The sequence below is a fragment of the Pygocentrus nattereri genome, chromosome 16 (genome assembly GCF_015220715.1).
Source record: "Pygocentrus nattereri isolate fPygNat1 chromosome 16, fPygNat1.pri, whole genome shotgun sequence".
Lineage (NCBI taxonomy): Eukaryota > Metazoa > Chordata > Actinopteri > Characiformes > Serrasalmidae > Pygocentrus > Pygocentrus nattereri.
The window spans coordinates 15,286,024-15,301,113 of NC_051226.1; the positions used below are offsets into that span (position 1 = coordinate 15,286,024).

Genomic DNA, 15,090 nt, shown 5'->3' on the forward strand with positions numbered 1-15,090 from the left:
CAAAAATGAGGGAACCAAAAGTGGTTCTTCCACTCCAAAGAAATTTTCCTTAACCTTTTTTTTAAAGAGTGAATTATTATAAAACTGTACTGAATTCACCTCTGTTACAAAGAATGGTTCTTCAGTCTGCCGGATTTCTGTATCTTCCAAAAGTTCAGATGCGCTGGCTGCAGCAACGTTTTCCCGCATCTCCACAGTGCTGGTTTGTGAGAAGCAGGGGAGCAATACATCACTCGATTTGCACTCTGATGGCAGCGGACTTTTGTTTTTATTATCTCTCTCTGTGCAAGAGCTTTCTGAAACGTACAGGGCTGTTGTGATCAAGGGAACCTTTGGCACCTTTGGGATTTTAGTTTCGACCTGCTTTCGAAAAAGAGAAAGACAACAGGATAACTTTCATCTAATAACACAATGAAGTCAAGTAACACAGCAATTTATGAGAATAGGCATTGAGACAATAAGTAGCCTTCTTTATGCTGACACTTAAACCCATATGTCCTTGTTAAAACCAAAGTATATTAAGAGTTGCCATCCCCCACCCCAGCCCCACTCCCATTGCTGTAACAGACCCCACTCTTCTGGGAAGGCTTTTGTACTGGACATGACTGCTTTCATTCCTTTAATTTCCATTCAGCCACAAAAGCATTAGTCAACTTGATGTTGAACAATCACGGCTAGTAGTCGGTGTTAAATTCCTCCCAAATGTCAATTTGGTGTTCCAACGCATTGCAAAAACCCAGATTTGTTGGTTAGCCTGCCAGATCATGATTCATCACTACAAAGAATGTGTTTTTTTTCCCCAACACTTCAGAGTCCAATGATGGTATGCTTTACACCACACCAGTTCATGCTTGCCATTGTGCATGATGATATTAAGCTTGTATGCAACTGCTCAGCTGTGGAAACCCAATCTGTGAGTCTCCAAATGAACAGTTCTTGTGCTGACATTGCATCCAGAGGCAATTTGGAAGTTAGCAATGTGATTCAGCACTAAGCGATCCCATGCTGTGAATTTGTGTAGCCTACTGTTTTAAAGGTAGCATCCTATGAGAGCGGCACACTAAAAGTCCCTAAGCTCTTCTGTATGAATCATGCTGCTGCAAATTCTTTGTCTATGGAGACTGAATGATTGATGCTTGATTTTAGGCACCTGTTCGCAATGGGTGTGATGGAAATAGTCCCCATACTTACTTCTGTGCAGTATTTGTCTACAGTCAAACTTGCAAGAGCTCTCAGCACCATAATGTTGCATTTAGAATTTAATTTCAGAGTTGCATCCCAGAACTGCCACATAGCATTCTTGCTATTGGTTGCCAAAAAATGGCAATTTTTATTGGAAGACTATACTGGAATTTAAATTGAATAAATTGTGAATTTAGTAAACTAGGAGATAAATGTTTTAAAAAATCAACAAATTTAAAAAATAAATAAGTAATTGTGCTACCTTTCGTTTGACAGGGAGCATGATATGGGGCTTAACAATATTAGCAGACTTCTTGCGTTGAATATTAATACCCAATCTGCTTTGAAGAAAACGGGTCAATACTGGTGGGTCACCTAAATAAAGAGAGGATGAAAAATCAGTAATATGAATTTTCTTTAAACCCACCAAACAGTAACACCAGCAAATAAAAATCTGAGGCCCATATGTAATGCAAAGCACTTTAAAGAGAAATGACCTTACCGCTCCTCTGTGTAGTCAGTGGATTTGAGTGAATAACAAGCTCACTGAGCATAGGAAACAATGCCACAGCCAACAATGCCTCTTCTTCAGCTATCTGAGGAATTGTGAGACAAATGATTGACACTGTCTTAAAACCTCTGTTTTTCCTAGAATACAGTCTTCACAGCCGACACCAGATTACAAACAGACCTCGTTGCTGGCCAAATTTAGATATTGAAGCTGCAGAAACGGTGGGGAGAAATCTTTGGAAGACAGCCTAGCCTCCTTGTCCTCCTAGCAATAAAATGATACAAGACAGCATCATAAATTCTACAGAAACTGAAAAATACTCTTTATAACTTGAAAAGATAATATTAACAGCATCTGTGAGCTACCTCATTTGCACAATTTACAAGCTCTTGTCGGTCCACTTGCAGATCAGGAAGCCCTAAATTAGATGGAAAACAGAAGTAAGTCAAAGAAAAATGGCTTTTCAAACAAATAATCCTTTTTCTTGTCTCTTTTAGTACACACACATTTTGTCCTATTCGCATCCTCTGTACTGCCCTTTGTCTCCACAACCGAGGCATTTGGTAGTTGCATCAATGGCATTTCTTCAAGATAAGGGACCTCAGAAATGTAATTTCCTTCTAAGTTTAAATGCTGAAGTCTGGAATGATAGAAGAAGATAACAGTCACAAGTTGTAAATCAAAACCAGTAACACTTTATTTGAAGGCTACCTACATAAGGACTTCATGACGCATTCATAAGCACTGAATAAAGTGTTTATGAAGCACTACTTGAACATTTATTAAGTGCTTTTGTCGGTTCTCGCAACCTGACATAAGATGTTTTATGAAATAAATGACATTGTACTGACATAATAAGAATAAACGTTGAACATATTTACAGCACTAAACATATTTAAACCACTATACATAACTATTTATGTCAGCATTCTTAAGATGACATTGTACTGATATCAGGTTAAATATGCACGGAAATTACCCCCTCTTCACTCCATGGCATGGATAAGATGATTGATGCAATTATGTATAGGGTTTAAATGTTCAACGTTTATTCTTATTATGTCAGTACAGTGTCATTTATTTCATAAAACATCTTATGTCAGGTTGCGAGAACCGACATAAGCACTTAATAAATGTTCAAGTAGTGCTTCATAAACACATTACTCAGTGCTTATGAATGCGTCATAAAGCCCTTATGTAGGTAGCCTTCAAATAAAGTGTTACCTCAAAACCAAAATGTGAGAAATCATATAAATGTGTAAACTGTCTGGTTTGTCAACTTAGATATCAAGTTACATTCACTTTATTAGAGGCACCTGCACACTCGTTCATTCAATCATCTGACAGCAGGGCAATGCATAAAATCAACAGATGCAGCTCAGGAATTTCAGGAAATGCTAACATCAAATATCAGAATAAGATCCAAGTGACTTTGTAGCATTATTGGTAGCAGAAGGGGTGGTTTGAGTATTTCAGAAACTGCTGATCTCTTGGAATTTTCACGCACAACAGAATGCTGGAATAAAAAGGTTCTGCACAACATGTGAAATCTGTGGAAGTGGATGGCCTACAACAACAGAAGACCACAAGACAATTCCTGTCTCCCGAGAACAGGAATCTGAGGCTGCAGTTGACACAGGCTCACCCAAACTGGAGTGATGAAAATTGGAAAAATGTAGACCGGTCTGATGAATCTTGATTTTTTGCTGTGACATGCAGATGGTAGAGTCAGAATGTGGATAAAACAGCATGAATCTGTCCACCCAACCTGCCTTATTGTGGTGGTGTGATGGTATAGGGAATGTTTCAGCATATAAATATATCCATCGTTTTTCAGGGTTATGTTCCAATTATTACGGATGAAAAAGGAAACAAATGGTAATTATTTCCCAAAATGCACTCTCTGAAGGCTACAGCTTTTAAAGACAGGTTACAGTTTCATGGTTGCACCTCAAGATGGCAGTCTCTAAAAACAAGACTGAAGAGGACAGAGCTCCAATTGACCCTTATCCAGGAGATTTCTACTTATACAGCGGTTTACCTTAACATCTGAATTGAAAAACAAAACTTATCTGTGTCTGTAGCATGAATCAGGTGTGTTAGAATGGTAACACTTTACTGTAAGGCAGCTCAAAAGACTACAAGACACCATGATAAGACCCGTTCATGATAACTGACATAAACCTATACAAATATACAAGTCATTTGTCATTACACTCTGACATGAAGTGAAATCAAAATCAACAAGAGTAGCCTTCATGACAACGGATGCTTGTTGGAATAGGTATTTATAAATGTTTATATATATGCTTATGTCAGTTGTCATGAAGGCTGTGAAAAATTATTTTAAAGAATAGCACAGGCTGAATACTGAATACACTTCTAAATGTATTCAGTAACATGTTCAGAATACATTTGGAATAGATCTTGGTAAGGCACATGAAAAAAAAAGTTTTTTTTACTTAATTCACACTGTTCCTCACTGTTATTGGTTGGTAGTTACTATATGATTTAATGATTCATATATTAACATATGATTCATATGTTAATATATGAATTAATTAATTCTTTCCAAAAAATTCATTCATTTTTTGGGGTTCTGCTTCATTTCGTGGCTTCTCCCACACTACAACTAATTGGTACTATTTATAACTCTATATCTCTATATTGTTTTACATGCTCTCTATGGTGAGAAGCCATGTAGATGGAATTTACTGGAAATTGAGCTTTTCAATAAGCATAGCCTCACTGTCAGATGGTTACTGCAGGGGCTTGAATCTCAAAACCACTCAGAGTTCCAAATAAGGATTTCTTTCTTTTAAGATGTATCTGAAGATTTGAATTAAATTCAGAACCATCAGCCGACTATATGTGCACACAGAGGAATTAGACATCCACAGTTAAATCCCACATACATGCATACTAGGGGGCAGTAAGCGCACTTGCCCAGAGCGATGGGCAGCCCTATCCATGGCACCCTTGGAGCAATTGGGGGTTAGGTGCCTTGCTCAAGGCCCATCAGTCACATACTGTCAGCCAAGGGGATCAAACCAGCAGCCTTCCGGTTACAGGGCAGGTTCCCTAACCTCCAACCCACAACTGACCCGACTGAAACTAAGAATAAAATATGTGTCCTGTGATAAGTATCATACAAACAATGCTAATAACTAACCTTTTGAGATTTGCAAGGCTTCTAAAAACTCCAGGAGAAGACAGTTTGTTGTCATCTAGCATTAACACTTCAAGACTCCCAAACAGTGAGCTGGACTGAGGAGCCCTGTGAAAGAACATTGAGTTACTTGCATGATCCTATGATATATAAAACATGTAAAAATGGCAGTATTGAACTTTACATTTCATCAGGCGTTGTATAAGGGCCAGCCATGTTAGGTGGAAGCATTTTCAAGCTATTTCCAGTTAGATGAAGCACCTTTAGATGTGGTAGCAGGCCAACAGCTAATATACCATCAGCTGATATGCTATTATAGGATAGGTCCAAAACCTAAAACAAGCAAAATACTGCCATTATTAGAAACCCATATAATATGTGAGTGGGAAATACTCTACTTCTAGGTCTTTTTTACCATGGCATCTACTCCATGCATATCATTTTAAGGCATACCTCTAATCTAGGGAAACCTTCAGCAGTAACTTCCAAAGTGCAAAGGCCATTCAAAGACAGCTCCAGCTCCCTCAGTGCAGGGAACCTGCTAAAAGCCTCTAGAGGTACAATATAAACATGAGATCAGAATGTTGTTATTCTCTATTTAACAAAAATGACTGTCTTGTACACTTTGTGCATTGTGAAATTACAAAAGATAAAAAAGCCTAGATGATGGTTGTATTACCTAAGGTCAAACAATTGTCTGAGGCATTGATGTAAGCAACACTATCAAATTCCTCTAAACCCTGTAGTTCAACCTGTTCAATGAAAATAGATCAGAGAAACAAAACAACATCCTTTGTAGAGCTTATAATGAGATTCCCATTAATCCTTTTCATGCATTTTATGAAAACAAAACAACTGCAACACAAGAGCAGACCACTGTCTGCTCAGTGTGATGTAATCAATGGCAGATCAGCTCTCCTACCAGCTGAAGCTTCTTTTCACTTATGTCAACAGAGCACAGGTCAGATGGCTTGTCAACACAGTGCATCGCCATCTGAAAATAAATGAAGAAATAGCCACGATTGAATACAGATTTCAAATTTAAGAGACTGACTAATATTACATAGACAACATATTGACAATGGGAATCAAATAAGGCCATCTTCCTCACCAAAAGTTGTCCATTTAGGGTGTTGTCTGCACCTTTTAGAGTCCTGAGCTCAAATCTGTCACTTTCTGACAAAACAGATGGTTCTGCTGATTTTTTCTTTTTGGATTTTCTGTAGCTTTTCTCCATGCTGCTTCTGTGGGCTACTAGCCAGTGTCCTGTACCTTCATTGATGAAAATATAAAAGATTTACCTATTTTGGTCTGGACATGTATAACGTTGCACTTATGGGCAATAGTGCCGTGTAAATATTTAACAGTATTGCAGAAGTGTCGACCACCTTCTTTCCTCTGAAAAAACGGTCTTATCGGAAAACAGTTTGAAGGGAAACTTTCTCCGTCGTTGTCCAGTTTATAGACTCCCATTCCAGCCATTTCTTCCTCATAAGTAACTTTAACCCGTGTCTGAAGGAAATTTCTACCCAGCTAGCTAAATGAAAACAGTCATTAACGTCGATATTTTATAAGGATGTGTTGTTGAGCCTTTTTGGTCTCCTAGCGACGGACTCAAGCGGAATTTGGGAGTTGTAGTTCATTTAGTAGAAAAGGTGTGCAACATTTTAACTGAGCTTCTGCGAAGGTGCGACGCTCAGTCATTTAAATGGCTTTAATTGTAACACTGATTATGGTTTCCTATTTTTTCAGAAAAATGCCATCTTAATGGTTAGAGGTTAGAGCAATCGCAACAATAAATACATTTACAGCACTACGTTTCCCAAAATGCACTCGGTCCATGATTTCCGCATTCAGAGGCTGTCCTGCTGTCAGGCTTGCAGTCAGTCGTGCGATGTTGGGGCTCGAATTCTCACTAAGAAGGTTAGAACCGGGCTGGAGCATCATCTCAAATAGCGTGGTAGTTCTGTCATGAATCTGTTGTCGAGTGAAAAAGGAATGAATTAAAATCGACTGCTAAACGACAGTTCATTTGCAGATCCATGTGAATGAAATGAAGGGAAAGGCTGACCTAGCGAGCTAGCCATGCAGGGCTTTTGTCTGTGTACAGCTCGCCCAGTTTACAGTGTAGTTAACGTTATTTATTTGGTTTTCATACCGATTATTTAAAACCGAGAGAACTAACCATTATAGTCTTAGGAAGCTAAAGCTAGCTTCTTTCCCGGTCCACCTTAAATGTAGCAGTTCCATTATGGCGCCTGCACCGTTTGAGGTGGAACTGGAAATTCGAACAAGAAGCTGATGAATAGAAAAAAGCAAAAAACGTATCCTTCGTTGTTGTCACAGCCTTGGGCTACACTGCGCTGAGTTGAACCATAGCTAATGCTATTAAGCATCACCATATTTTCTATTTGATGAATTAATGTCTCATTGTTCAGTACAAGTGCATCACCTTTTCAGATAAGCTGACGAAGAAATCACATGGTGACGGGTCACAGTGTAGTTTTACAGGACAAAAACGTGTCCTTGACAATAATAGATAGTGCTGCTTTCTACTGACTCAGTTGAAGGCCAGTGTTATTTCTGTGATCTGACTACAGGACCTGCTGAAATAGTCTGAATGCCTGTGCCCTAACCCTAACTAGTTGAATTTGCACTTTAGCAAAAACAAACCTATTGGTGGAGGATGTAAAGACTTCAGAAACTCAGAAACTGTTTTAACCTCTGTGCAAATCGTTTGACATACAAACTTTGAGTGGATCACATATAAATGGATTGTTTATCAACCAGATGGCTGATTTAGAATGAGCCGCATACACTGTGGTAGGTGTTGAAACCAGCTTTATTATCAGCACATTCCTTTTAAAGTTGCTGCTTGTTTGAAAGATCATCATCACTCGGCAATGATTTCAGGAGTAACACATTCAGAAAAATTGTATAGGCAGCAACATGCAGTATCAGAAGAATCTGAATGAAGCATTTGCCTTTTCTTGATCTTCTCTTTCGTTTCAGCAATGGACAACAGGACATCTTCACCAGCACCCCAAGAAGAGCTTTTGAAAACAACATTATTTAGACAAGAGTCAAGTGGTATAACATATAGAATCCCAGCTCTAATTTATATCAGTGATGGCGAGACGTTCCTTGCCTTTGCTGAGAAGCGGAGCACATCACGAGACTGTGATGCAAAGATTCTGGTCATGAGGAGAGGAACCCATCAGGATGGATCTATCCAGGTGATTCCTGAAGATAGTATACAGAACCAACATTGCAGGGTTTAGTTGAGTACTTTACTTTGAACAAAAACATGGTGAAATCACTAAAAGAGTTTTTGTTGTTGTTTTTTTTAGTGGTCGCCTGCTGAGGAGCTCACCACAGCATGTTTGCCGGAACATCGTGCTATGAATCCATGCCCAGTCTATGAGAGGAAGTCTAGGACTCTTTATTTGTTTTTCATATGCGTGTTGGGTACCACCACTGAGCAATGCCAGATCCGCACTGGTCATAACAAAGCTCGATTGTGTTATGTTACAAGCAAAGACAATGGACAGAGTTGGAGCAAAGCAACAGACTTGACAGAAAGTGTAATTGGAAATGAAATTGTCAATTGGGCTACGTTTGCTGTTGGACCTGGGCATGGCATTCAGATGAAAAGTGGTAGACTTATCATTCCAGCTTACACCTATTACATTCATGTTAGATGTTTCCCTTTTCATTTCCCACTAATTGTGAAGCCCCATGCTTTAGCATTCTATAGTGATGATTGTGGAAGTACTTGGCAAATGGGAAAACGAGTAGATATTAAGTCTTGTGAGTGTGAAATGGCAGAGATCATTGACCGAGACAGTAAGAGTCACTTGTACTGCAATGCACGAAGCACACAAGGTCACAGAGTTGAGGCTCTGAGTGAGAGCAGTGGAGCTGCTTTTGATAAACCTCACTTTGCACAGAAGCTAGTAGAGCCCTGCCATGGCTGCCAGGGCAGCGTGTTGAGCTTTGCTTCACCTCAGCATACCAGGCAGGAAGAAAAGAACTGCTTAACATCAGACACAAAGACTTGGCTTCTGTATTCCCATCCAACCAACAGAAGGACCAGGAAAGCTCTGGGAGTGTATCTGAATACGTCGCCCTTCAGCGCCTCTGGTTGGAGCCAACCATGGATCATCCATCACGGCCCCAGTGGGTACTCTGATCTGACCCAGTGTGGAGAAACCGAGCGCTTTGCCTGCCTCATGGAATGTGGAGTGAGGAGTGAGCTTGAAGAGATAGCCTTTGTGGAATTTTCTCTCTCTCACATCATGAACAATCAGTCATGAAACAAGACATTTTAGAAATATTGTTCTTTTCCCCAAATACAGCATTTCCCACAGGTCTGAACAAACCTGAGGGAGTACCCTCACAGTAGGTCACTGGTATCTGTAAATATCCAAACAAAAGAAAATGTGCATATTTAGAATTAGTACCTCACAAATCAGTAATTGACCTATTCCTACTCCCTCCATAAGTGTCTTTTGTATCTATCCGATAAGAAATTATAGCTGACAATTTTATTTTTATCAGAATATTGACACTTGAAGTGCATTATTCATTTTAAATGAGATAAATAGATTACACCTTTCTTCTTTTGTGTGTGTAATTGAACAACATCATGGTAGGAAATTTGTTGCCGTTTACAAAGTGCCTGATTTTGATAAGCTACAACATATTTCAAAGTACATTATGTAGCAAATCTAAAAACTAAATTCATTGAGTGAAATCAGCATTTTGTAAAACCTGTCTAAAGTATTTGTGGGCGGAGCCTGAATAGGTCAATTGTTTTGGTGCTCATGAGTCAATTCTTCTTTCAGGCCTAGCTGTTGTTTTACTAATTGTGTTACTAATATAGTACAATCAAATTTCATTATATTATTAATCTATTACTGTAAGTTAGAAAATAGGATATTGGCAACTGATTTGGTGAGGGACTCTTTTATCCATCCATCCATCCATTTTCTAAGCCGCTTCTCCGTCAGAGTCGCGGGGGGATGCCGGAGCCTATCCCAGCAGTCTTCGGGCGGAAGGCAGGATACACCCTGGACAGGTCGCCAGTCCATCGCAGGGCAAACAGACACTCACTCACACACTCACACCTAGGGGCAATTTAGCATGTCCAATTGGCCTGACTGCATGTCTTTGGACTGTGGGAGGAAACCCACACAGGCACGGGGAGAACATGCAAACTCCACACAGAGAGTACCCTGGCCGCCCGGCCAGGGAATCGAACCCAGGCCCTCCTTGCTGTGAGGTGACAGCGCTACCCACCACGCCACCATGCCGCCAAGGGACTCTTTTAATGACATAAAATTAAAATTCATTTTAATATGCATTTTGTTTTAAACATGTTGAAACATTAACTTGCCAAATGTAAGTGCACACATCACACAGGGAGTCAGTGTTTGTAAATAAAAATCAGAGATAATAATCATTGTCTACCTGAATGTTTTTGGAGAATAGTCATTGGCCACCATTTCTACGAAAGCAAGACAAGCGCTGTCAGTCTTTGCTTTATAAGACATCACATGACCCCAGTGTATGAAAATGACTTGGCTAACTGTGCCATTCAACTGCTTTAAAATAAACCTGTATACATTAACACTTCCTCTTCAACACAGTTTCTCTTTCTCTTACTACCAGTGCAATCCATTAGAGTAATCTGCCTTTAGTATATTGAAGCATAGGTCATTTTCTGTTCTGTAGCTTCTCAAATTAACAATAATAATAAAAGTTCATTGTATACCACCAATCAATCATATGAAGATCAAAGAGGATTAAAAGAGAAAAAGGACATCATTAAATATCAAATCATTAGCAGGAAAAAGCACAAAGAATATAGTCAAATAAATATAAGAAGCAAAATAGGATAAGTAATGGTAATAATGGGAAAAGTGATAGTAATAAAGTAGTTTAAAAAAGTAAGGGAGTCAAGCATAATCAGTATTACTAATTTAGTATTTCTGATAAATTGCTTAAGGTCATTTTAAGGACTTCTTATTTTTAATGGGTTTGACTTGAACTGAAAACATTTTAGGGAAGCTGAAAAGATCAGTTTGTTTGTGGTTTATTAGACCATGTCAGTGAGACCACATCTAAATCTCACTAGAAAACACTCAAAGGATATGCAGCTGATACAACTTTCTAAAAGATAAGCAAATGAATGTTTGATTGCATAATTATTTAACTTTATATTTACGAGTTTATAAGTGTTTTAATAGAGAAGCCTCCAAAACACAGGAATGTAGCTGATTATAAAGGAGACTTTGGCTGTTCAGAGGCTGCAGAATGAGGTGGCCTGTAGTGCAACTAAATTCACAAACTTGCAAATTCACCACTGCAAGTTTTTTTATATAATTTTATGTTATTTAGATTAAAATGTACAGAGAAATAAGGTATACTTGATACTGTTTAACAACAGCTAAGCATTGAGATACAAACAAACAATCAAGAAGGCAGGGAGCAGACAACCAAATCACATAGGTTAATGTTACTGATGTAAATAATTTTCCTTAAACCCTTTTAACAGCTTTTTGCAATTCCTACACGAGACTTTATTAAGAGCAGTGAATTAATATTAATCTCCTGACTATGTTTTTTTGTTACATTGCAAACATGAGCAAAACGGTCCTGTTGTTTAGCCCGCATTCACTCTCCGGTTCAGTTTTGCCTGCCCTCTTTTTTGATTGGTTATATAACGAAAAGTGACACATGATGAACTTTTGGGGTGGAGCTGAACATTTTTCTAGTCAGTCTACAAAGATCTGCGATGGACAAAACCATGTTCTATGGCAAAACAAGCAGAGCCCGCAGAATGTGCTCTGCTGTATGGAGTTAGTATGTGCCTACTGCGTCAGAAATCCATCATTTTGCACTCATTCATGTTCAACTCGGAGTAACAGAAAAATGTGCAAAGGAATTGTGGGATGGCAAGTGTAGTGAACTTGAGTTGTGGCATGGTGAGAAAAGTTAAGCTGGCTTCAACTTTACGCAAATTACATTTGTCAGCTGCGCTATGCTCACCGATCTGGAAAAAACAATATTCTGTTATCTGTGAATAATGAGGCTGTACCTTTATAGCTCCATTAAAAGCTAATAACAGCTGTGCCTGGGTTCCGTATTCTTTACACTTCTAAACAGCAAGAACACAGAGACAAAGGGTGGAACAGGAAATTTGAACAAGAAGCTGCAGAATGAGAAACTGACTTCAGCTTTGTGAAAAGTCAAACGTTGAGAGACATTTTACAAGAAACTGTTCCATTTAGCAAAAAAGTTTCCTGCCGGAGATGCGATAAAACAGCTATAGCTGAGCTAAAGCTTAAAGCAGAGTAAAGCGTTGGTCTAGATTTTCATGTATATTTTTTAGCCTATACCAGCACATTAGAACATACTGAGACAAAACACAGTCAAAATGGTGACTGTGGTGACAAGGTGGTTTGATTTTTGTTGGTACAAATTGGCTCTTTGTAACATTTGGGGTGCAACCTCTGGTGTATGGTTTCTTCCTTGCACAGTAGAGTTTTACCTTGCATTTGTGGATGTAGTGAGGAACTGTGGTTACAGACAGTGGTTTTCAGATGTGTTCCAGGGACAGATGCAGTAATTTCTACTGCAGCAGTGCTGCCTGAGGGCCTGAAGATCATGGTCATCCAGTATTGATTTTCAGCCTTGTCCTTTGCATACTGAGATTTCTCTGGATTCTCTGAGTCTTTTAATGATATTATGTACCATAGATGATTAAAAGCAAAAGTTCTTTTACTTGTTTTTTACTTTTTTAAAGCAAAGGTGTTATTTTACATTGAGAAAGGTTATTCTTGAGTAGTTTCACTATTTGCCCACATAGTCTATTGTAGAATGGTGAGCTCCTCCCCATCTTTACTTCTGAAAGACTCAGCTTCCCTGACATGCTTGTTTTTTCTTGAGGCTTTCATCAGTAAGATGTGCTAAAAGTGTTTTTTTATCTGAAACAAGTAACATTTTGTGAAGTTATCAAAAAAACCTTTACCAAGTTCTAAACATTTTTTAAAATGTTTACCAATGGTTAAATAGTTAAAGTGTCTTTTTGAGGCCGCTGTACACAGCTCTGAGCAAAAGTTACTTTAAGTTACTTATTTTCAATGTCAGGAAAAAGCTTAAAGCATACATTTAAAAGAGAATCACACAGAAGCCTCAGCAACTAAATATAATATTAACATTTTCAGTATTTAGTGTGTCCAACTATTGCTTTTATTGCAGCTTCTTTTCAGGAGTTATCTTATATGTAATCTATTCAAATAATATCCTAAAAAATAAATAATACTTAATGGCTGTTTTTACTGGAAATTACAAATTAAATGAAGGGTTGTCTGGCTTTTACACTGTGCTGTTAAATTTTCCAGTGTCACAAAAAAATATTGATTTGCACAGCACTACAAAAAAGTTTTTAAAAACTTTTAAATAACTTTGTCAAAAGCTGTTTTAGACACATGCTCAAATTGCAAAATAACTTTTTTTCAGTGGTCGCCTGCTGAGGTGCTGAAGACAGCAAGTTTGAAAGGATACCATGCCATGAATCCATGCCCAGTCTATAAATCCAATTCACTCTTTTTGTTCTTCATCTGCATCTATGATCTCATCATTGATGGAGACCAGATTCATACTGGTGAGAACGCTTGTGTTACATCATCAGCACAGACCACAAGAAGAGTTGGAATGAAACAACAGACATACAGAATGTGTGTTTGGAGATGAGTATAGTTACTGGACTACATTTGATTTTGGCCTTGGGAATGGCATTCAGGTGAAGAGTGGAAGACTTATCTTTTCTGCTTATGTCTATTACATTGAAAAGAGGTCGAACCCCACTTCCTAGGCATTAGTGTTCTACAGTGGCGGCGATGGCATGACGTGGAAAAAGGGAAAATTAATGAAGGCTGAGTCTAATGAATGTCAGATGGCAGAGCTGATTGACCAGGAAGGCAAAAGTCAGCTGTACTGCAACACCAAACTTGAAAAGGCCACGGAGTAGAGTCTTGGAGTAAAGGCAGTGGAACAGAAGTCAAAGAATCTGGTTCAGACTGGCTCATACCAAGGTTGAGCTCTCCTGCCTTTGACCATGCCAAAAATGAAAGCAGCTCCCCAACATTTCACAGAAAAACTCACAGACTCCACTCCCATCCATCTGACAAAAAGTCCAGAAAGAATCTTGCCGTTTTTGGAACAAGACTCCTTTGGATGCCTCTGGTTGGAGCAAAACCGCTGATCATCCATAACAGCTTCAGTTGGTACTCTGATCTGACTCACTGTGAGGATAGGAACAACTTTGCTTGCCTCATGGAATGTCGACAGAAGAGTAAGCTTGTAGGGATAACAATGACAATCAGTGATTAGCACAAAGATGAATATTTCTTTAAATTATTTTAATTTTAATTCCCCCTTTTTAATGTAAACAAGTACATTAGTAAACAAAATAATAAACAAAACGGCCTCGTTTGCATTGTAGAAATCACGACCTATGGTTCACTACCACTGTACAGAAAATCTGTAGAATTCCTCTTTAATCTGATAGAAACATTTGGAATTCTACTATTTGTTGCTTGTGTGTGCTTAATGTCTAATGTCTATAGGATTTCTTGTTATAAAATGTTAACAAAACTATATTCAGATAAATCAATCACAGATGATAAACAAAGCCTTGCAGCAAAATGTCATATCAAAATGTTTCAGAAAATGGCTCTATATAGCATCCAAAAGGATTCTTGTTACAAGTGTGACATTGTAACAAAAGAAGATCCCTTTTTGGTGCAATAAAGAACCACATACAACACTTTCTCCATCAACCTGAAGAATCATTTCACCATGCAAATACTCATATAAGCATGAAATGGTTCTAAATAGAACTCATTGCTCTACATTGAACCATTGCCTTTACTAAAGAACCCTTAAAGAACCATCTTTTTAACTGTGTACCTGACACAGATACACAGTCATCTAGAGCAGGAGCCCACTTCTATTTAATTCTCAAACAGGCACAAGCATGCTTAATTATGAATTTATTAAAGCTTTCCCTCATTAGAATCGAAAATGCATCCTAAATCAGTTTAACTGCTTACAGAATATTGCTACGATAAGTGCAAGACATATACTCTGGTAGGTAATGAACTATGCACAGTTGGACAGTTGGTGTTGAGAAGGACCCTTGTGCTTGTCACGATTGGCT

General features: G+C 38.4%; 2 protein-coding genes across 3 annotated transcripts in view; one reads left to right on the plus strand and one right to left on the minus strand.

Annotated features, from left to right (window-relative positions):
• Positions 1-6,405, minus strand: part of xrra1 (X-ray radiation resistance associated 1) — a 13,019-nt gene extending 6,614 nt beyond the window's left edge. Inside the window, exons 1-14 of the mRNA XM_037545700.1 lie at positions 6,251-6,405; positions 5,974-6,134; positions 5,785-5,856; positions 5,542-5,614; positions 5,316-5,413; positions 5,047-5,195; positions 4,866-4,970; positions 2,200-2,333; positions 2,059-2,111; positions 1,874-1,957; positions 1,685-1,778; positions 1,445-1,557; positions 308-363; positions 100-199 (exon numbers count right to left, since the gene is read on the minus strand). Of these exons, the coding sequence (XP_037401597.1) occupies positions 100-199; positions 308-363; positions 1,445-1,557; positions 1,685-1,778; positions 1,874-1,957; positions 2,059-2,111; positions 2,200-2,333; positions 4,866-4,970; positions 5,047-5,195; positions 5,316-5,413; positions 5,542-5,614; positions 5,785-5,856; positions 5,974-6,134; positions 6,251-6,344 (1,386 nt within the window). The 5' untranslated portion in view covers positions 6,345-6,405. The remainder of the gene's footprint in view (positions 1-99; positions 200-307; positions 364-1,444; positions 1,558-1,684; positions 1,779-1,873; positions 1,958-2,058; positions 2,112-2,199; positions 2,334-4,865; positions 4,971-5,046; positions 5,196-5,315; positions 5,414-5,541; positions 5,615-5,784; positions 5,857-5,973; positions 6,135-6,250) is intronic.
• Positions 6,406-6,703: 298 nt separating this feature from the next.
• Positions 6,704-9,954, plus strand: neu3.1 (sialidase 3 (membrane sialidase), tandem duplicate 1). 2 transcript variants are annotated; one of them, XM_017718906.2, is made up of 3 exons: positions 6,704-6,785; positions 7,875-8,098; positions 8,213-9,954. In XM_017718906.2, exons 2-3 carry the CDS (start codon positions 7,877-7,879, stop codon positions 9,176-9,178), a joined length of 1,188 nt encoding a protein of 395 aa, XP_017574395.1. In that variant the 5' UTR covers positions 6,704-6,785; positions 7,875-7,876; the 3' UTR covers positions 9,179-9,954. The 2 variants fall into 2 exon arrangements, with proteins under 2 accessions (XP_017574395.1, XP_017574393.1); XM_017718904.2 differs by lacking the exon at positions 6,704-6,785 and adding an exon at positions 6,792-7,685.
• Positions 9,955-15,090: the final 5,136 nt, after the last annotated feature.

What these genes read in the sequence shown, in the direction of transcription:
- neu3.1 (XM_017718904.2), top strand. An exon ending in ATCAGGATGGATCTATCCAG is followed by an intron (nt 8,099 to 8,212) that starts GTGATTCCTGAA and finishes TGTTTTTTTTAG; the next exon opens with TGGTCGCCTGCTGAGGAGCT.